At 43.8% G+C, this 23,452-nt stretch overlaps 1 protein-coding gene across 2 annotated transcripts in view; it reads right to left on the bottom strand.

The window, feature by feature from the left end:
* Positions 1-12,727, bottom strand: part of NECAB3 (N-terminal EF-hand calcium binding protein 3) — a 75,496-nt gene extending 62,769 nt beyond the window's left edge. Inside the window, exons 1-2 of one of the 2 annotated variants that reach the window (XM_072112199.1) lie at positions 12,188-12,727; positions 7,177-7,201 (exon numbers count right to left, since the gene is read on the bottom strand). In XM_072112199.1, the coding sequence (XP_071968300.1) occupies positions 7,177-7,201; positions 12,188-12,316 (154 nt within the window). In that variant the 5' untranslated portion in view covers positions 12,317-12,727. The remainder of the gene's footprint in view (positions 1-7,176; positions 7,202-12,187) is intronic. The other variant, XM_072112200.1, reaches the window with a different exon arrangement.
* Positions 12,728-23,452: the final 10,725 nt, after the last annotated feature.

The following is a 23,452-nucleotide window of genomic DNA, read 5'->3' as shown; positions in this document are numbered from 1 at the left end:
GGGCCCGGACACCTGATTGTTACAGCACTTGGGGACGACCCCTTTAATTTATGATAAATTCTAATGTAGTAGAGTATCATAGTACTAAGGTGAGGTAGATGTAACAGAAGACACCTGACAGTGGTCTTACAGGGGGGATTATGGAGAAGGTCTGTATAGATTTACATCATTTTAGTTACAACCTACTGTATGTAAACCTCAGGAGAGCTGGTGTACAGAACAATGCACATTTATTTTCCCTGCAGCGCCCCTACAGGGGAAAGGATGTATTACATGGGGTTTGTCTCTACACACTTTTGTAAGATTACACTACCGTCAGCATTTCCATTTATCTCCATTGAAAAACGGATGTTAAATAAATTAAAATACACTGAACATTTATTATTACAAGTCATGGATCTTTATATCACGTCTATGTAGCTCTTCTATTTATCTGTTTCTTCAATGTATCTATCTTTTCTATCTATTTCTTCTATCTATCTAAACATAAGTAAGTCGAGTGTCCTTAAGTAGGGGACCGCCTGTACTCACAGTGTAGTGACATCATACCAAGAGTAAATATTGCATCAATACACAATATAAACACTATGTGCATCACTGATTACATTTACAGTATTTAGACAATAGTGCATCAATTTATCATCTTATGGAATGCACAAACATATGTGATCAATTCATTAGAAAGTCATATTTCACTAAGTGTAATTATTCACCTGTGTGGGAACCACCTCCTGGCCATGTTCAACATAAACACAAGAGCTTACAGTCTATGAGGATGAGGGGGTGACACAAGAGCTTACAGTCTATGAGGATGAGGGGGTGACACAAGAGCTTACAGTCTATGAGGATGAGGGGTGACACAAGAGCTTACAGTCTATGAGGATGAGGAGGTGACACAAGCGCTTACAGTCTATGAGGATGAGGAGGTGACACAAGAGCTTACAGTCTATGAGGATGAGGAGTGACACAAGAGCTTACAGTCTATGAGGATGAGGAGGTGACACAAGAGCTTACAGTCTATGAGGATGAGGGGGTGACACAAGAGCTTACAGTCTATGAGGATGAGGAGGTGACACAAGCGCTTACAGTCTATGAGGATGAGGAGGTGACACAAGAGCTTACAGTCTATGAGGATGAGGAGTGACACAAGAGCTTACAGTCTATGAGGATGAGGGGTGACACAAGAGCTTACAGTCTATGAGGATGAGGAGGTGACACAAGCGCTTACAGTCTATGAGGATGAGGAGGTGACACAAGAGCTTACAGTCTATGAGGATGAGGGGGTGACACAAGAGCTTACAGTCTATGAGGATGAGGGGTGACACAAGCGCTTACACTCTATGAGGATGAGGGGGTGACACAAGAGCTTACAGTCTATGAGGATGAGGGGTGACACAAGAGCTTACAGTCTATGAGGATGAGGGGGTGACACAAGAGCTTACAGTCTATGAGGATGAGGGGTGACACAAGAGCTTACAGTCTATGAGGATGAGGGGGTGACACAAGAGCTTACAGTCTATGAGGATGAGGGGGTGACACAAGAGCCTACAGTCTATGAGGATGAGGGGGTGACACAAGAGCTTACAGTCTATGAGGATGAGGGGTGACACAAGAACTTACCGTCTATGAGGATGAGGGGGTGACACAAGAGCTTACAGTCTATGAGGTTGGGGGGACACAAGAGCTTACAGTCTATGAGGATGAGGAGGTGACACAAGCGCTTACAGTCTATGAGGATGAGGAGGTGACACAAGAGCTTACAGTCTATGAGGATAAGGGTGTGACACAAGAGCTTACAGTCTATGAGGATGAGGAGGTGACACAAGCGCTTACAGTCTATGAGGATGAGGAGGTGACACAAGAGCTTACAGTCTATGAGGATGAGGAGTGACACAAGAGCTTACAGTCTATGAGGATGAGGGGTGACACAAGAGCTTACAGTCTATGAGGATGAGGAGGTGACACAAGCGCTTACAGTCTATGAGGATGAGGAGGTGACACAAGAGCTTACAGTCTATGAGGATGAGGGGGTGACACAAGAGCTTACAGTCTATGAGGATGAGGGGTGACACAAGCGCTTACACTCTATGAGGATGAGGGGGTGACACAAGAGCTTACAGTCTATGAGGATGAGGGGTGACACAAGAGCTTACAGTCTATGAGGATGAGGGGGTGACACAAGAGCTTACAGTCTATGAGGATGAGGGGTGACACAAGAGCTTACAGTCTATGAGGATGAGGGGGTGACACAAGAGCTTACAGTCTATGAGGATGAGGGGGTGACACAAGAGCTTACAGTCTGTGAGGATGAGGGGTGACACAAGAGCTTACAGTCTATGAGGATGAGGGGGTGACAAGAGCTTACAGTCTATGAGGATGAGGGGGTGGCACAAGAGCTTACAGTCTATGAGGATGAGGGGTGACACAAGAGCTTACAGTCTATGAGGATGAGGAGGTGACACAAGCGCTTACAGTCTATGAGGATGAGGAGGTGACACAAGAGCTTACAGTCTATGAGGATGAGGGGGTGACACAAGAGCTTACAGTCTATGAGGATGAGGGGTGACACAAGCGCTTACACTCTATGAGGATGAGGGGGTGACACAAGAGCTTACAGTCTATGAGGATGAGGGGTGACACAAGAGCTTACAGTCTATGAGGATGAGGGGGTGACACAAGAGCTTACAGTCTATGAGGATGAGGGGTGACACAAGAGCTTACAGTCTATGAGGATGAGGGGGTGACACAAGAGCTTACAGTCTATGAGGATGAGGGGGTGACACAAGAGCTTACAGTCTGTGAGGATGAGGGGTGACACAAGAGCTTACAGTCTATGAGGATGAGGGGGTGACACAAGAGCTTACAGTCTATGAGGATGAGGGGGTGACACAAGAGCTTACAGTCTATGAGGATGAGGGGGTGACACAAGAGCTTACAGTCTATGAGGATGAGGGGGGACACAAGAGCTTACAGTCTATGAGGATGAGGAGGTGACACAAGAGCTTACAGTCTATGAGGATGAGGAGTGACACAAGAGCTTACAGTCTATGAGGATGAGGAGTGACACAAGAGCTTACAGTCTATGAGGATGAGGGGGTGACACAAGAGCTTACAGTCTATGAGGATGAGGAGGTGACACAAGCGCTTACAGTCTATGAGGATGAGGAGGTGACACAAGAGCTTACAGTCTATGAGGATGAGGAGTGACACAAGAGCTTACAGTCTATGAGGATGAGGGGTGACACAAGAGCTTACAGTCTATGAGGATGAGGAGGTGACACAAGCGCTTACAGTCTATGAGGATGAGGAGGTGACACAAGAGCTTACAGTCTATGAGGATGAGGGGGTGACACAAGAGCTTACAGTCTATGAGGATGAGGGGTGACACAAGCGCTTACACTCTATGAGGATGAGGGGGTGACACAAGAGCTTACAGTCTATGAGGATGAGGGGTGACACAAGAGCTTACAGTCTATGAGGATGAGGGGGTGACACAAGAGCTTACAGTCTATGAGGATGAGGGGTGACACAAGAGCTTACAGTCTATGAGGATGAGGGGGTGACACAAGAGCTTACAGTCTATGAGGATGAGGGGGTGACACAAGAGCTTACAGTCTATGAGGATGAGGGGGTGACACAAGAGCTTACAGTCTATGAGGATGAGGGGTGACACAAGAACTTACCGTCTATGAGGATGAGGGGGTGACACAAGAGCTTACAGTCTATGAGGATGGGGGGACACAAGAGCTTACAGTCTATGAGGATGAGGAGGTGACACAAGCGCTTACAGTCTATGAGGATGAGGAGGTGACACAAGAGCTTACAGTCTATGAGGATGAGGGTGTGACACAAGAGCTTACAGTCTATGAGGATGAGGATTGACACAAGAGCTTACAGTCTATGAGGATGAGGGGTGACACAAGAGCTTACAGTCTATGAGGATGAGGAGGTGACACAAGCGCTTACAGTCTATGAGGATGAGGAGGTGACACAAGAGCTTACAGTCTATGAGGATGAGGGGGTGACACAAGAGCTTACAGTCTATGAGGATGAGGGGTGACACAAGCGCTTACACTCTATGAGGATGAGGGGGTGACACAAGAGCTTACAGTCTATGAGGATGAGGGGTGACACAAGAGCTTACAGTCTATGAGGATGAGGGGGTGACACAAGAGCTTACAGTCTATGAGGATGAGGGGTGACACAAGAGCTTACAGTCTATGAGGATGAGGGGGTGACACAAGAGCTTACAGTCTATGAGGATGAGGGGGTGACACAAGAGCTTACAGTCTGTGAGGATGAGGGGTGACACAAGAGCTTACAGTCTATGAGGATGAGGGGGTGACAAGAGCTTACAGTCTATGAGGATGAGGGGGTGGCACAAGAGCTTACAGTCTATGAGGATGAGGGGGTGACACAAGAGCTTACAGTCTATGAGGATGAGGGGGGACACAAGAGCTTACAGTCTATGAGGATGAGGGGGGTGACACAAGAGCTTACAGTCTATGAGGATGAGGGGGTGACACAAGAGCTTACAGTCTATGAGGATGAGGGGTGACACAAGAGCTTACAGTCTATGAGGATGAAGGGGTGACACAAGAGCTTACAGTCTATGAGGATGAGGGGTGACACAAGAGCTTACAGTCTATGAGGATGAGGGGGTGACACAAGAGCTTACAGTCTATGAGGATGAGGGGGTGACACAAGAGCTTACAGTCTATGAGGATGAGGTGGTGACACAAGAGCTTACAGTCTATGAGGATGAGGAGGTGACACAAGAGCTTACAGTCTATGAGGATGAGGGGGTGACACAAGAGCTTACAGTCTATGATGATGAGGGGGCAACAAAAGAGCTTACAGTCTATGAGGATGAAGGGGTGACACAAGAGCTTACAGTCTATGAGGATGAGGGGTGACACAAGAGCTTACAGTCTATGAGGATGAGGAGGTGACACAAGAGCTTACAGTCTATGAGGATGAGGGGGTGACACAAGAGCTTACAGTCTATGAGGATGAGGGGGGAGATACAAGAGCTTACAGTCTATGAGGATGAGGAGGTGACACACGAGCTTACAGTCTATGAGGATGAGGGGGTGAAACAAGAGCTTGGAGTCTATGAGGATGAGGGGGTGACACAAGAGCTTACAGTCTATGAGGATGAGGAGGTGACACAAGAGCTTACAGTCTATGAGGATGAGGGGGTGACACAAGAGCTTACAGTCTATGATGATGAGGGGGCAACACAAGAGCTTACAGTCTATGAGGATGAGGAGGTGACACAAGCGCTTACAGTCTATGAGGATGAGGAGGTGACACAAGAGCTTACAGTCTATGAGGATGAGGGGGTGACGCAAGAGCTTACAGTCTATGAGGATAAGGGGGGACACAAGAGCTTACAGTCTATGAGGATGAGGGGGATGACACAAGAGCTTACAGTCTATGAGGATGAGGGGGTGACAAGAGCTTACAGTCTATGAGGATGAGGAGGTGACACAAGAGCTTACAGTCTATGAGGATGAGGGGGTGACACAAGAGCTTACAGTCTATGAGGATGAGGGGGGAGATACAAGAGCTTACAGTCTATGAGGATGAGGGGGTGACACAAGAGCTTACAGTCTATGAGGATGAGGGGGTGACAAGAGCTTGCAGTCTATGAGGATGAGGGGGTGGCACAAGAGCTTACAGTCTATTAGGTTGAGGGGTGACACAAGAGCTTACAGTCTATGAGGATGAGGGGGTGACACAAGAGCTTACAGTCTATGAGGATGAGGGGGTGACAAGAGCTTACAGTCTATGAGGATGAGGGGGTGGCAAGAGCTTACAGTCTATGAGGATGAGGGGGTGGCACAAGAGCTTACAGTCTATGAGGATGAGGGGGTGACACAAGAGCTTACAGTCTATGAGGATGAGGGGGTGACTCAAGAGCTTACAGTCTATAAGGATGAGGGGTGACACAGCTTACAATCTATGAGGATGAGGAGGTGACACAAGAGCTTACAGTCTATGAGGATGAGGGGGTGACACAAGAGCTTACAGTCTATGAGGATGGGGGGTGACACAAGAGCTTACAATCTATGAGGATGAGGGGGTGACACGAGCTTACAGTCTATGAGGATGAGGGGGTGACACCAGAGCTTACAGTCTATGAGGATGAGGGGGTGACACAAGAGCTTACAGTCTATGAGGATGAGGGGGTGACACAAGAACTTACAGTCTATGAGGGGGTGACACAAGAGCTTACAGTCTAAGGTAAATGGGTCTATGAAAACATGAGAGAACACATGGTCACAGAGAAGAATCATGCTCTTACTTGCTGAAAGGTCTTTTTTAGGATATTTGTCTATGAGATTTTACCTTATAAAGTGACGCTTAGTGTCTGACATTCGTATATGGCTGTGTTGAGCAGCAGTGTCTCAATCACAATTATGTCCTGTGTGATGTGTATTTTATGGTTGCACTTCATCCAGTTTCTAATAATATTTTATGATCAGGCATCGAAAGAGTCACTAATAACAGGCGGATACAAAATGGTGCACAACAGGGAACATTCGGCGTGACAGGCGCTTCCTGGGTTTATTAGGGTACTGCCAGAGCATTGGTGTCTTGCTGGGATTGTCTACAGAGCCATCTGTTCTCCTTGCCATCCAGTACAAGAAGCAGAGAGAGAGCAGGAGCGCAAGAAACTTACTACAAGCTGCTCCGCACAACAGATCCTTCATCTTATTTCTCCTGAATGTTTAGGGATGGAAACTGGCCGATTTATATCATCCTTGTGTGTTTGAGGCTCCCTTCCCATGGCATTACCTGACATGAAAATCAGTGTTAAATGATGGGTCAAAATCCATTGTTGGACAATTGTTTGAGTGGCAAGTTGCCTATATTTCGGGGGTAATCCATATAGAGCCACGCACGTAAATAAAGACTCAGCAGCGACTGATTTCAATGGGAGAGAGATATTCTGTTATGTGAACATTCCCTCAAACTGTATTGATGTCCACAAGACGCCAATACAATTTCAAGCAATGGGAATAGAGTGCCTGTAGTAAGTGATGTAGCCCTGCTATCCAGCCAAGAGCACCAGGTCTTGTCAAATATGGCAGGACACTTCCAATTGACATACAGAATAATGGAAAAATTGAAACACATTGAATTTTTGAAAACCCATTTGTTACTCACCATTTTTATCTGCTCTTCGGAATATCTGTAAAAAAAAAGAAAAGTATTTAATAAAAAGTATTTGTGTCGTAACAGGTCTGTACTTACAGAAAGGTCATTGGTCCCTCATAGTAGCGAGCAATATACAGATAGATCTGCAAATGTGCCAACATACAGAAAGTACTGGTTTTATACAATCCATTGAGCCCAAAACTCTATAAGTTGTACATGAAAGGAATAAATAATAGAAAATTAGGATTTTTCAATGTTCGGCCTGTAGGGAGCTTTGTAGGAAAATAAGTTGGAGAAAGCTAGTACAGGGTGGTAGTGAGTCGCCCCGATGGATGCTTGATTCATGGTTCCGTTGGGCCTAGGGACTGGAGAGTTGCATTCACTTGCCATTTTCCCCATCTATTCACAGAATATATAAGGCCTACATATCAAGGCTGTAATCTGACGTCTCAGCGATCTACTTCTGGTCTTGCCAGCAAGATGGAATTCAGCAGAGATTTCAGAAAAGATCGGATAAATAAGGGAGAAGGGAGGATGGATAAGTGTCAAAGTAAGTGGAGAAGGAAGCCCTTTTCTGGGAAAAGTTTCTCGTATTCACTAGTGCTATTCATTTTTGCAACATTTATTGAACAGTTGGTGACCATTGAGATGCTATATCCCTAGCACAGGCATTTAAAGGGTCTCTAAAAGTAGATGGAGGATGCCTTTATAGCGCACCACAACCAACAGGGTAAAATCTGATGCATCCCATGCAACGCAGAAAGCGAGATCCTGCTGCTAGTCCAAAGAAGGGTAATGCCAGGACAGGAAGACTCAGGAATAGTTGCTGAGCCAACAAAAAAGAATGGCCAAGTGACTAGGAGGCAGGGTCCTTGTAAGGACTGGTGTGGCATTGTAGTGGTTGGGGAGCCTGCATAGACCGTGCACCCTCTTCTCTTCACTCTTGCAACAGTCGGGTCAGTGAGAAGAGCGGAGGGGCTGTGCATAGCAGTGGAGTGTGCGGGTGTGTATGTGTGTCTGGGTCTTCCGTGCACAAAGTTTTGCAGTAGCTGAGATGTGTATTGTGAAGGCCGCTTTCAACAGAAACTTGGAAGAAGGTTGCAAATTTTGAGGTTTGCCCTGATGGCTAAATGACCTAAAAAAAGGAGTTCGACCTAAAGTAGAAGCAGCAGTTTCCTTAAGAGACCAGCTGAGCATGCATGTCCTGTACCAGGAGGCACCAGGATGGCAAAGCGGTAAACATTACTGCAAAACTTTGTACTGAATCCTGCAGACCCTAAAATCTAAAGTGATTCCTCATGAATATTGGATGATCCTGTTGTGTGATGCATTTGCTCAGAAAACTAACACTGCGTTTCCCGCAGGAGAAGGTAGAATGAAAAAGTTAAATACGTTGGTTTTAGCATCTCCAGTGCCTAAAATGTAGAATCCAAAATGCCTCCAGGAAGCAAACTAGCTTCATGAGAAATGGATGAGAAAGACGTCGCCGGCATCAGCTGCACAAGTAAATTCTTGTATAAAACTATCCTGGAAAGAGAACTCCAATACTTTATTAGATTATCTGGACATTATTGAGTAAATCCTCTGAAGAATGGACCCTGTCTCTCAGCACCAGTTGCACGATAAACGGCTACATACTTTCAAGTTGTCCAAATTTTCTAGGATTGTTGTAAAACTTTTAAAAACCTGGCAAAATTGGGAATGACTAGCAGATTATAAGATCTCCCAAACGATCTGATTGGACCAAGAGAAATTATCATGATGGATTTCCTTTAAAAGAGATTTCTGTTTCCATGGTTAGTTTTGACACCAATGAATAAGTGATACACATGCTCAGCCATTCCACACCACTCCATTCTGCCAAAATGGCAATCTCTAGCAATCTCATGGATCAGCGTACCATCTATCCTATGGAGAGGGCATAGGTGAACTTTTCCACTTCCTTTCACCTTTGTCTTATGTTCAGTTGTCTCTGAGCAAAACCTAGCTGCTGTGAGTCACGTCTCCCCCTCCCCTCTTGATTGATTTCCATGTAATATGACACCTCTTTAAGACAACAAGACAGAATTTGGCAGAGATTTTCTATCAAGAAAGAAAGAAAGAGGATCAGAGGAGCCAAGTAAGTGGAGAAAGACAATTTTCTCTGATATATTAGAACGTTTCTTAAATTTGCTTTTACAATTGATCCAAAAAATTATTGACAATGTATGACAATTATTAACAATTAATATGTTGAATTTACTTCTAAGAAACTGATGAATTTAGAATTTACCCAAAAATTTTTGGACTAGCTAATTCAAAACTAAAACACCAACAAAGCTTCACGCCCTGCTATAACATTTGCACCAAGAACCAGTACAATGAATCAGAAGACTGTGATCCCATATACTACATGCAATGAGATGTACACATGACTCTACAGACTGTGACATTGCTACACATCCGTGGCCCCTGCGGTTGTCATCATCTGACCCTATCTGTTCCTTAGTTACAATATGCAAATCAACATCTCCATTACTAGAGCCTCCCAATTACACGGCTGTCCTTTAAATCAAAGGTCCTCAAGAAGAGCAGAACAAGGGCAAACAGAGTGCAGAAATATCGGATACACCTCAGCCGAGCATCTAATGGATCAATGCTTTATGGACCCTTACTGCTGCAAATGGAGATAAACTGGCGGCAGAGGGTGGCTATTCCCTTCTACCCACTGAGAATACATGCAAGCCTGTCCAAGCAAAAGCCCGACCCATCTTCAGCTCCATCATAGGAAAAATTAGGAATAACATGGTATCCAATGAAATTTAGTGAAAGGATATGACAGGTCCTCCACATCCAGTGATGGCCAGTGTAGGGACTCTCTAATGCATTTTATTAATCAATATTTCTAAATAAGCTTCCCTATTCTGAGGCAACTTTAAAGGAAATGTTTTGGAAGCATCTGGTTATCCAGTAGCTATGTTGTGGACTGAGTGGGAAGCAGAGGGTGCCATGGATAAGAATAGAGACAGTTATGGAATATTTTCAACTCCATTAACTCCATCCACTAAATCCTTTGCCCATTCCATCCTCCATCAACTCCATTCTACATCCACTTGATCCCTCATGCACTCGATCCTTCATCTACTCAATCCTCTCCATACACTCCATCCCCAATCTACTCCATACATTACAGCGTTCATCCACTCCATCTACTCCGTATATTACAGCGTTCATCAAGGCTGGCACGGTGGCTTGGAGGGCTGGGGATCTGAGTTCAAGTCCCAGGGTAAACATCTGCAAAGGGTTTGTATGTTCTCTCCGTGTTTGTGTGGGTTTCCTCCGGGTCCTCTGCTTTCCTCCCACACTCCAAAACATACTGGTAGGGTGATTAGATTGTGAGCCCCATTGGGGACAGGGACCAATTTGGCAAACCCTGTGCAGTGCTGCAGAATCTGTGTGCACTATATAAATAAAGGAATTATTATTATTATTCATCCACTCCATCCTTTATCTATTCCACCCTTTATTCATTCATTCCAACTTCTCCATCCACTTCATCTTCCATCCTCTCCACCCACTTAATCCTCTCCATCCACTTCATCCTCCATCCACTCCATCCTCTATCCACTCCATCCTTCACCTATTCCATTGTCCATCAACTCCATCCTCCTTTCACTCCATTCTTTATCCTTTCCATCCTTGCCATCCACTCCATCTCCATCAGAGGACCAAATTATCAGTGCAGAGTCCTAGCGTCTGACTTCCATCAACCACATACCGATTATACCCTGAGGATAGGGGACTTGTTATGACCGAACTACCCCTTTAAGAAAACATGCTATATCAAAATGGGTTCTGATCACAGAAAACCCCTTTAAGAAATATGAACAATCAAACAGGAAGATATTGTTCAAATTATAATGATGTATTAAATCAAATGCATGAAACTCTTTCCTGGCCCTTAGGTTAATCCCCTTGATATATTTTGGACCGGTTACACGGCCTCCGGATTCACAAAGTTCTACCTAGCAATTTTACTTTCCATTGTGCAAATATGTCTGACTTCATACTAAAATTGCATGGTACCTCATTTAGTAAAAGTAAAACATATTTTTCATACAATAAACTAAGTTGATATTAAAATGTATTTTCAAAAGTTCATATTTTTTATATTTATCTGTCATATCTTGAGGTCTAGGCTTATACACTATGTACTGTACATTATACCCCGGAGTGACACAGCGTTTGTAACCGTCTACATATCTGAACATTTTTGGATCTACGTTCCGCTCAGAATCGAGCAATTTCGGAGTAATTGGAATCAACTTTGAATAGAGTCAAAATATGGGGAGTTAATTTGTTGGGGGTCTCACGCTGTGGGGGGGGGGGGTGCTGGTTTTGTGGGGGTGGGTGGTCAGTGTAAATTCCACCATAGCCAGCCAATAAATATTTGCCCTGGTTAAATCCTATAACTGACCGACACAGGTTGTGGCAATGGGGACCTCTCAATATTGATTTCGGGATCAGTATATAAATGGTCAGGGACAGGTAACCCGAAAAATCTTTTGTTACAAAGGTGCATGGACCCTTCCTTCAATCAAAGCTTCCTGGACCCTAGTATTAGATAGGGTTAACTGCGGTCCCACCTGGGTTTTTGTATAACCCGAACATACAGAAGATACATAATTTACCAAAATGATATGTTACCCCACTTAGTACAGGAAGCAATAGGGATACATACAAATTGCGCTACAGAATATGTAAATAATGTCTTATTGTAAATATAATTTAGGGACAATATTCCCTATAGAAATACATATTCTCTTCTATTAAACAGAACTGTGACGCTATATGCCGCTTTCTATAAGGACACACTTCCCAATTAGCAGCCGCATAACATGGCATTGGTACAAGCAGAAGGCAATTATCTCCCAGTAATAAAAGCAGAAGGGGGTGAGGCAGCGGCAGGCGAGAGGGGGTTAACCTCCGCACTGCCAAACTATCTGGGATTGAATGTTGGGAATACTATACGCTCACTTACATCCTTGAATATAGACAGGTCCTGGTCATTGATGAGCTGTGGAGGGGATTTGATGGGTTTGTCCTTCTGGAATTGTTTGCCAGACAGTAGACACATAGTGATGAGCTCGGTACAAGACATCATCTTCATGCAGTTGCTTGCAGATGACTATGCAGTCAAGGAAGAGCCTGAGGGAAGTGTCCAATGTCCAGGGAGCAGCCTGCGGATACAGTGTATATCAAAGAGGAGCCACCACCAGAACTTCAAGCTTGCATAGAGTAGGTCTAACCAAGAGTTGAGAAGATCTTTGTCCTGTATGATGACCACAAATGAAGAAAGAGTTGGAGCTTGAGATGCAGATCTGGACCAGGCACTAAAAGTAATTGCAATCTCCAAGATGCAGAAGCAGTTTCCAGGCTACATGAGGCTCATCCTCCACATAGGAGACAATGTATATGTGGCTGGTGGATGGTGGAGACCCCTGTGCTGTCTTCTGAGGTTACTTGGGATGCAGGATGCTCCTGGCTCTCTGCTCTCTTCATCCCTTTGAGATATAGACTCCAGCCTCTATATTCTCATTGGCTCATCCATTTCCCTTTAGTGCCGAGTGAACCAATCATAAGCCGCTACTATTTCCTGTCCCTAGTTCTGTATAGGAACGTTATCATGAAGACGTATAGCCCATGCCATGGACACAGATCAAGGTATTTGCAGGTATCATTGTGGGTTTTCATATAGTTTCCCTTGACAACAGAGCTGAAATCCTTTTACTATTAACCATTGAAGCAATTTTTGTTTCTATTCCAGAAATGAATAGAGAATAGTACTAATAGCAAACTTTGTAGTCTACTTCATTAAAGGGGTTTGCCCATGAAAGAAAATTCTCAAATTTTAACCCCCTAGTGATGTTTACACAATAAAGATCATTTTAACCTCCTTAATCTACAATTTTACTCAATTTTATTGCTGTTTTAGCTGCTATCACTCAGTGATGGTCAGTGTAAGATTCCAGGTTGTGGGCGGGGACTCTCTAAGCAGACACTTCGTGATTCCTCTAGTGCTGTGAGATGCTGTGAGCTGACAATGTACTTAGATTATCAGGGTACAGGTTTATCTACACTTTTATTTAGCTTCCGAACATTCACTAGTATCTGACACATACAAAGAGAGATGAGACAGATCAGAGATGAGAGATGATAAGATCCATGAGATCAATATAACACACAATAACATTTTCAGCTATTCTACATCTCAGCCATAACATACACTGTCAGCACTTACAGGGTCACTGGAGTTCACAGAAAGTGCATTGTCCGACAATAATGCACTGTGCCGCGATTCACTAAGATCGTGCACCCGATATCCTGCATGTGTCGCTTCCCCGCTCAGGTCTGACAGAGTTCACCATCTTTATTGGGCTTCCGACACGATTTGAAAGCTAAATCCCGCGCTCAGTCTTTATCAGTCGGACCAACTCCACACTACCTAAATTGTGTCGCATGGAGGCCAGGGCAGCTGCGCCACAAAAAGTGTCGCATGCGCCAATATCTCAGCGCACACACTTATTATATACCTGTGCAAGCCGTTTTAGCAACGAAAAAGGTGCACGGTCCCGGAAAAAGTGTGTGTGCGACCCTTAGTAAATGTGCCCCATTATCTGTCTGTATTTTTTATTAATAACAGTTAATTATAGAATGTGTTATTTTGTTATCCTGAGTAAATGTAAGAATCTTGTCTTTGTGGGAGTACCCATTATAAAGGAAATCTACCATCAAAATCCATCAGGACAAACCAGGATGGATAGATCCAGGCACCTTGACTGTGATAATCTTCTTACTCCTTCCTTCTAAAATTATACTAATGAGGGATACAAAGGCTCAGGGGATGTTACCAGAGCCCCTTCATGCTGTAGCTTCACAGGATGTTACACTGTGGAGGAGCTTTTCCCCCTCCCACCATATGAGATTACATCAAGCAGAGGGGGAGCAGGGGGGGAAATGAAATAATCCCAATTTTTTTTGCGCACTGCAAGAAAATGCGCTTATTTTTACGGCTACGCCATCTCCACACCAAGTGGACCAGCTCGGGGAGTTCCTACCGTGTGCCTGTGTATTTTTTAAGAAACCTGAGAACATTCCTTTACAGGTGTTCATGCAAAGTTACATCAGGTTGGACCTGGTGTATTTTTCACCTGGTTTACACCTCTTGATGTATCCGCAGGAATGGGGCGGCCTCATGATACGCCACCATAGGAGCGGTCACATGCTGCCCATATATACAGATATATACGTTCCTGTGAATGAGGCCTTATAGGAATTCAGGCAATATTCCTTTTCCCCTGCCAAGTACTATTTTTTCGAATCATAACGCAGGGCGATGCCAGGAAGAAGCTGCGACTTGTGTTTCCTTAGTTAATAAGCCGCTAATATAATAGAAGCTGCTGTGATCCGCAGAAATGAGACATGGGGAAAAAAAACATGGAAAAACGGAGATGCGGCCAAATAATAGAAGTATAGCTGTTACCATCCGCAGCAGATGGGAAGTAAAGACAATTGTTCACAGATATCAGCTCCGATATAATACAAGCAGATGGAGGCTTCTACTTCTTGGAAGTTTCCTTCTTCTTCTCTATAGAAAAACAAGTCCCACAAGTCTGTTGTGTGTTTTTCTATCTGTGGGATCTGAGGCTCCCCATTACCTCTTCCTGAGGCAAGCTATAGAACGGCGCCCCCTCCAAGTGACTGTATTTACCCCTGGTGCAACCCCACCCCCATTCTGCTGCAGGTGGTGCTGTCTGAGGCAACAGGCTCAACTCGCCTCATGGCTTGTACACACCTGACTGCTAGCTGCTCCATATGGCATCATATGGAGCAGCTCACAAGTAGTTTGTCTAGAGGAGAAGCTCTGAAATGGAGCACCTTATCGAAAACGCCTTAAAAAGGTATTCTCACGTATGACATATTGCAGGTCCCAGCTCTGGAACCCAGAATCATCTCGCTGACTCTGTTACTTGGGCGTCCAATAAAGTATAACTACTCAAGTGCTCCCATATAGCTAAATGCAGAGTTGCTGCTCCATTCGGTCAGGTTGTGGAGAAGGGATCAACAGACACCTATAGATGTCCCATATCCTATGGATATGTCATAAATACTTGGGAATAACCCCTTGACCCCTCCCAATGCGCACCGTACTGTTGCTGCGCAGCATCGTGTCGAGTGTCAGGGATTGAGCCCTCTCTAAACAGGGTGGGTGTTTGCTGCATATTGCTGCAAACACCCACCTTTAGCACCTGCAGTCAGTGCTGGCACTGATTACTGGCTTCTATTTAAATGCCGGAGGCCATATTGGATTAACTCGCTGCCATGACAGCAGGGCCTGTGATTCTGCCTGATCCCTAACCGTCTGCCACAGGCTTAGAGATCAGGGGCAAAATTTCCATGTACTGCTATACAGTAAATTTTGGGACGGGCCCTGTAACGGACTTCATCCTTGTGCACTTTTTGTGAAAGCTTTTTATCATGCAGTTTTTGAACTGAAAATAGAAAAATATACAAGAGATTGGTCCATGACATCAGTGTCACATGCAACACGTGATCACAATGTGACTAATACGTACATGGTGTATTTGCTTCATGTGACCAGCATGGGTAAATCACACAAACTTCTTACACAGGATCCCTTTGCTCTCATCATCCGACCCTAAAGATAGAGCTGGCTCCAGGTTTCAGTAGGCCCCTGGGCAACAGTGCCTCAGTGCTCCCCTTTGCAGTAAACTTATATGGCGGCATTAAATATTCAGAAACTAAAATAGTCTCCAGTTCCCTAAAAATCATCGCAAACATCCCCCCCCCATCGTTATTTTATATACAGCCTCCTCACCCCTTATGGATTCATTAGATACAGCCCCCCTGAGAGGTCCAAAATGTCTTCTTTGGGGCCTCCAATGGATCAGTCTAACCTGAGACGGGGCAATGAGGGTTTACTGGCCTGAGGTATATATCTTGGCCAGTGTAATAGTATTACAGTCTGTAGAGCTTTTCCGCCTAAAATATAAAGGATGCCTTCAAATGCCCTAATTAACCCCTGTGTGTCATGAAAGACACGTTGTCCATGAATTTTTGGACTTTTTTTTTAGAGTGTCTCTAAATTTGTCTGCAAAATCCATAGTATAGAGCAAGGAATGAGTTAACCTTCCATTTTCTACCATGAGCGGGGCAGCCTCATTTTGTGACACACTTTCCAGCTCGCCCTGAGTGGAGAACAGAAAAATACAGGCATCGCTTCATACAATGAGAGAAGAGCCTGAAAGTGGGATGAAATGTTGAGATAACAATATTGATCTCCGAGAGAAGATCTTGTTACAATAGGTCTGTTATATAAGATGAAAAGCATTCAGCTCAGCTGGAGCACATGTCACCCGCTTCTCCCTAATAATGGAGGAAAGAGATGTCCTCCATCTGTGAAGAGCTCAACCATAACGATGGGAAAACTGAGGAACCTTCTGAGCGGCTAACACTCAATCTTAGGATCCGAAGTCAAACCTGTAAAAAATATTCCATAATGTACTGCGAGGCTGTGCCAGGGGTATGGGTGCCCCTCCGTTACTTCCCTTAGTCAGTGTTATGGGGACATTTTGGTGTATTTTTGGGCTAACTCAATATTTCATGAAACCATTGGAAGATTTAAAGGGGCTTTTAATGAAAAACTAGCACATTCTTACAGTTTCGGGTTCTGTGCCCAACTGGAAATTCTGGGGGTCACAGGACCCATTTCATTCAATGAGTGGCCCCCTTTTCCCCCGTGGTCTACACAGGAAGTGACATCCTGTATCTGAGAAAGCTGACATGATCCGTGACTGCAAACAACTTTCAAGTGGGTTGAAGGCTCAAAACCAGAAGTACTGGAGCAGTGCAGGAAGCGGGAGCTTTGTCTAATCCTATGGCCAGCCCTTTGTGGGTTTCCATTGATATGGTTTTAATGTTGTTTTGGAATGTATCATAGTTTCATGGTATCATAGTTTATATGGTTGAAAAAAAGACACTTGTCCATCAAGTTCAACCAAGGAAGGGAAGGGATTGGATGAGGAAAGGATTTAGGGGAAACAATTCTATATAACATAACCATCAATGTTATTTAGGTGAATAAAGGCATCTAGACTCCTCTTGAAGCTCCCTGCTGTCCCTGCTGTGACCAGCGCCTGAGGCAGGCTATTCCACAGATTCACAGTTCTCATGGTAAAAAAGCCCTACCGCCTCCGGTGATTAAACCTTGTTTTCTCCAGATGGAGACAGTGCCCCCTCGTCTTTTGATTTGATCTGGAACAATTTACCACCATATTTTTTGTATGGACCATTCATATATTTATATAAATTAATCATGTCCCCTCGTAGTCGTCTCTTTTCCAGACTAAATAAATCTAGTTGTTTTAATCTTTCCCCATAACTAAGACCCTCCATACCCTCCTTATCATTTTTGTGGCTCTACGTTGAACCCTCTCCAGCTCCAGGACATCCTTTTTATGGACCGTGGCCCAGAACTGGACAGCATATTCCAGGTGAGGCCGAACCAATGCCTTGTATAGTGGTAATATTACATCCCTATCACGAGAGTCCCGACCACTGTGGTCTCTCCCAGAACCCTTCTGGCTCATTAGCATAATTATAAAAGTTGATTTTAGAAGGAAGGAGATCATGGATAACAAATATAAGAAGATTATCACAGTCCCGGTGCCTGGATCTATGAGTTAGTGTCCCTGGTTTATCATGATGGAATGTTGATGGGAGATTTCCTTTAAGAGGAGGTGTAAGATGATGGGCTCTACTGCAGACTCTCCCCCCAACTATAACTTATTATTATTAGATATTCATATGGGCAGGAGACTCTTTAAGGAGCCTAAGGTCCTGGGTGCGACCCCTATAGTTACACTTCCAAGGTATGTGTATAACTCGCAACCATCCTGGATGCGGCAGGACAATCCAAGTTTTTAGGCACTGATCTCGCCGGACCATGAGACGGGATCAGCTATTGCTGCCTCCACACATTATCTCTGCTCATTAGCAGACACGTGTGGAGGTAGCTCCTCTGACTTCTCAATATGAGGACAGGAAGCCACAATATGAGAGGGATAGAGTGGGAGAGGAGGCCACTATATGAGTGGGATGGAGGGCAGGAGGCCACTATATGAGAGGGATGGAGGAGGACAGGAGGTCACTATATGAGAGGGATGGAGAAGAGCAGGAGGACAATATATGAGAGGGATGGAGGACAGGAGGCCACTATATGAGAGGGATGGAGGAGGATAGGACGCCACTATATGAGTTGGATGGAGGAGGACAGGAGGACAATATATAAGAGGGATGGAGGAGGACAGGAGGCCACTATATAAGAGGGATGGAGGAGGACAGGAGGTCACTATATGAGGAGGATGGAGGACAGGAGGCAACAATTGTAAAGGGAGGATAAAATTAAAGAGGAGGCATTATGTTGTGGAGTTGCATTATGGGATATCATATGGGTCCTTAGAGGAGTTGGCCACAGGAAGGGGGCATTATACTATGTTTGGGGGTGGGGCAAGGGGTGGAACAGCAAGTGGCATGGTTTCCTGAAAGAGGGAGGGACTTTTTGTCCCTCTTTCTCTAGCCCACAGGTTGGCTGTGTTAAAGAGACACAGAAGTGTTTTTGGAAGATTACTGATGTTAGTTACATTTTTAGTAGAGAAAAACAAGGGCTAATAGCAAGGACGCTTTCTTGTAGGATTCAGAATTATGACAAGTCGTGTCCATTATACTTTATATATCTATCTATCTATCTATCGATCTATCTATATATCTATACTGAGGTCTCCCTTTACACCAATCCCAAAGATATCAATGTTAGAATGAAGTGTACAATAGCACCTTGGCCATTACCACATCCCCGGCATCACTGCCAAAAAATGGACCAAAAAAATGAACATAATATTTTGGCTTTTAAGTTGAAAAATCAGTACAAATAGGAGAATATTCTAAGTAAACGAACCCTAGAACCTCCTTTGTTAATCTTATTTCTGACTTTCTATTGTGATAAATTCTATATGTTCCTTGTAACAATAGACAGCACTTTACAGCAATAATGGAAGGTAATATATTTGTGAATAAAAGGATAAGATATTTTCTATGGTTGGCATAGGAGCCCGGAGCTGCACAGAGTGTCCTTCTATTAATGTGTGTATGACGGGGTTCTTAATAGTCATCTCACAATGGATTGTTAATGATACAAAGATGGTGCCTGACCCTGAGCTACTCTCATTCATTTGGAATATCAAGGATATATAAGGTCAGAACAGTCATATATATCATGTGATGGAGACCAGACACCATACACAAGTGTGACAAGTGTAGAATAATGGCTTCTTAAGTGTCACTTACAGATGATCACAAGGGATCAATGGCCGATCAGTGATACAGAATACATCCGGGTGATCTGTAGACACATATAGATGTGAAGTTCATTGTGATGATCAGACCCATATTAAAGGATATCTGTAGGCCTGTATGCAAATGAGCCTGAAGGGCTCCAGGCTCCATAGGTGTTAATGGAGCCTGGAGCCCCTCAGGTTCATTTGCATACAGTCTTTCATCTTGGTGGTAGATGTCCTTTAAGCGGTTGCAATAATAATTTCTCCATCGAGGAAGATGAATCCATAGTTTTTTTTTTTAGAACAGAATTAAATCCCGTCCGTCTAAAAATAAAAATCATAAATATGCAGAATATTGCTGTGATTATAAGGGATTTCCCATTTTATAACGTGATGGTACATTCGGGAGCTACAATTACTTTATGATCAGTGGGGTCCAACTTGTGGGGCATCCGCTGATCTTGAAAGGGGGGGTTGAAAGGTTAGGGGCCTGTGCACACAACCACATTAGGAATTATAATGCTGCTTTAGTTAAGTAAATTGGGCTGAAAATTTAGGTGACACATTGCTTCTATCAGCAAAGGCTGAACCCCCATTTCCCCCAATCACATAGAGCAGTGATGGCTAACCTATGGCACTGGTGCCAGAGGTGGCACTCGGAGCTCTTTCTGTGGGCACTCAGGCCATCACCAGAGAGGACTCCAGGTATCTTCCTGCAGTCCCAGACAGCCCAGGACTTGCTGTGCACAGAGCTATATTAAAGTGACAGCTCTACCTGGGACTATTTTCTGCTTTATTGGTGTCCTCAGGTGCTGGTATCAGTGAAAACTGTGACAGAGAAGGGAGTATAAATCACAAATTACATTTCTGTGTTGGCACTTTGCGATAAATAAGCGGGTCTTTGTTGTAGTTTGGGCACTCGGCCTCTAAAAGGTATGCCATCACTGACATAGAGCAAGAAAATGTTCGACTGCAATATGATGTAAAACCATTGAAGCCATGCTGCCCTCTGCTGGTCATAGCTGATATAACACCAAATATTAAACTTGAGGGACAGTATGGAGAATTCATGGAAATGAGAGGTTGCATACAAACATAAGTGCAACCCCTCTATAAAGAAGAATAAAGGAAGCATGGATACAAAAATGTTGACAAGCCTATGTTTTGCAATTAGCTTAGAACCACAACCTGATCCGTGATGGAGAACTGATCACAGGGCAGGGCAGACGCCAGGAATTTTGTGAGCAGAAGTGGCATTTAGCACAGACCGCGCACCCAAATAATATATACCCTCACACCGATGACCACACTGTGCCCCTAAAATATATACTCCCCGAAAATATTAAATAGAAAACCCTCAAATCACTTGTGTGTACTATTTTTTTTCCTACTAAACTGTGTGTATATATAGATCCCCTAATTCATTACATTACGCTGTATACAGTCCCACTAACACAAATATTGATCCTCTCTAAATAATGTTGTATGCAGCAACCTTCTATAAGCAAATTATATTATATTTTACACAGAATCTAAGAACAAATTATTTTATGTATATAAGTGACACATATACACATATATTATATATATATTAGGCAGTCCCCAGGTTATGTACAAGATAGGTTCTGTAGGTTTGTTCTTAAGTTGAATTTGTATGCAAGTCGGAACTGTATGCTTTATAATTGTAGCTCCAGGCAAATTTTTTTTTGGGGTCTGTGACAATTGGATTTTCAAAATGTTGGGTTTTCATAAGAACCAGGATTAACAATAAATTTAATTACAGACAACTTTGATAATGGTTACAGTACAGTAAATTACCAAAATCCAGAGGTCCATTTGTAACTAGGGGTTGTCTGTAAGTTGGGTGTTCTTAAGTAGGGGACTGCCTGTACATACACCCCCCCCCCCTAATAAATTATAGAGACCCAAAATGCCTCCCTGTGATGCCCACTATTCTAGCATGGGATCTACATGCCAAGTCTTCTTATTGGAACTCATTAGTCAAACCATTATAGTGAATAAGACATGGAGGGGGAGATTTATAAGGCGCCAGTACCGCTGCGCCAGTGTATGATTTGGCAACGGCCTCCTTTGTCACGCCTGATAAATCAAGAGGCTTAGGCCTACCATAGTTTTGTGTAAAAACCAGCTGGTTTTTCAAAAGAAATCAGACCCGACTCCTCCACGCCCATATAGCATAGAGGTGGACTATTCGATATTCTGCACTGCGCAAGAATTTGCAATTATTTCACTGCTTCTACACCAGAAAGCAGGCAGAGAAGCAGTGATAAATCTCCACTGGAGAGTCTGTCACAGTGATTGACAGCATAATGTCATCAGGGGTGTAACTAGGAGAGACAGGGCCCCATAGCAGACTTCTGAATGGGGCCCCTACCTCCTCAGAAAATATACTTATTTGTATACTCACACATTTATACACTATTACACACATTTATATAAGTGTGCACATCCTCTATGCTGTCAGGTCCGATGCCAGGGCGCCCTGACACTGTGAGCCCCATAGCAGCTGCTCTGGCTGCTACCGCTTTAGTTACTCCTCTATTTTTTTTTTTTTCAATGTGATGTCACTCCTATTTCGGAAGGTTTTTCTTAGGGATTGGTTCCAGTCGAATTCCTGTTGCTTCCCTGAACAATATCTGTAGAGCATTCCTCCATCTAAAGAATAATAGTCATATCTTCGAAGGTCAAAGGGCATCCAGTGTCGTGCTAGATGGGGGGTCTTCTCGCATGGATATAAAGTAATAGGTCTACTTTGAGGATATTCTATAGACTGGTACCTGCATGTCCTTACGTAACACAGTCCAGGATAATAGTCCTTTGACTTTTAATGTGTTGTCAGATGACTACGTAGCACTTCACAGCTTCCAATGTGCGATTCATTAATTGCCGCCATTGTTTCTCCTCTCCACACAGGATCCCGTCCATCGAGGGAAAGCAAACCGCTCATTTCCCAATCAACCATAAGAATAAGGAGACTAGAAATAAGTTGGGTGTAAATGACTTTCTGGATTGCTCAGTCATTGCAATCAATCCTCCTTATACGGGCAGTAACATTCGTGGCATCATTCATTTTCGGTGTTGCCCACCCTCGCCCCCGGTTTCAAAGGATATATGTATCAACTATAGAAAAGCAGACAGATAGGACTACTGGATCTGCAGATACAATGCATTCTCAATGTTCTCACCTTCTACAATTTAGGTAAAAGGATCAAGCAGGTGCCCCCCAGGTCCATGGTCATTGCTGACCACGCAGAGGCCGGATACATAGAGCTTTGGTTATAATAATATTATTAAGTTTTAGCGGATATTGGATTCTATAGGATTGGAAATATAAACATAGAAAGGCAAAAATGACTCATCACAATAACACAAGAGATGAGTCAAGTTTAGAGGTTGCAGGGGTATTATCACTTCAGAAGCCTCTATCTTCTGTTCTATAGCACATAGAAACATGCTGTTTGTGTTATATTAAAGAGAAGAATATCATTAGGCTTATGGATCTGTGAGCTACAGATCTGGACATACAGGCAGTCAGAAAAAAGGCAGGAACTGAATTACTTGCAGCTCAGGTTTCCATAGAAGTCTTTAGCTGCCTGTATCTATTTCTCAAAGCCATCAGCCCGATGGGATCTGAAAGATGAGATCCATAACTTTAACACAACACCAGTAGCATGTTTGTAGGTACCATAGAAATTAAGATATTTACCTCTGAAATGACATTTCAAAATATAACTCTTCTCTGCTCATTTTCAATTTTTTTTTTTTATAGCAAAAAATGGTCAGATGTGAAATAAAAGAGGGAAGGAAAGACATATCATCCCATGCCTGGGGGGCTGGTAGTTTAGTGGGGTAAAATCTGATGGCAGGTT

This window comes from Engystomops pustulosus, chromosome 6 (assembly GCF_040894005.1).
Source record: "Engystomops pustulosus chromosome 6, aEngPut4.maternal, whole genome shotgun sequence".
In the NCBI taxonomy this organism is placed as follows: Eukaryota; Metazoa; Chordata; class Amphibia; order Anura; family Leptodactylidae; genus Engystomops; species Engystomops pustulosus.
This window is presented reverse-complemented; position numbering and strand designations above follow the sequence as displayed.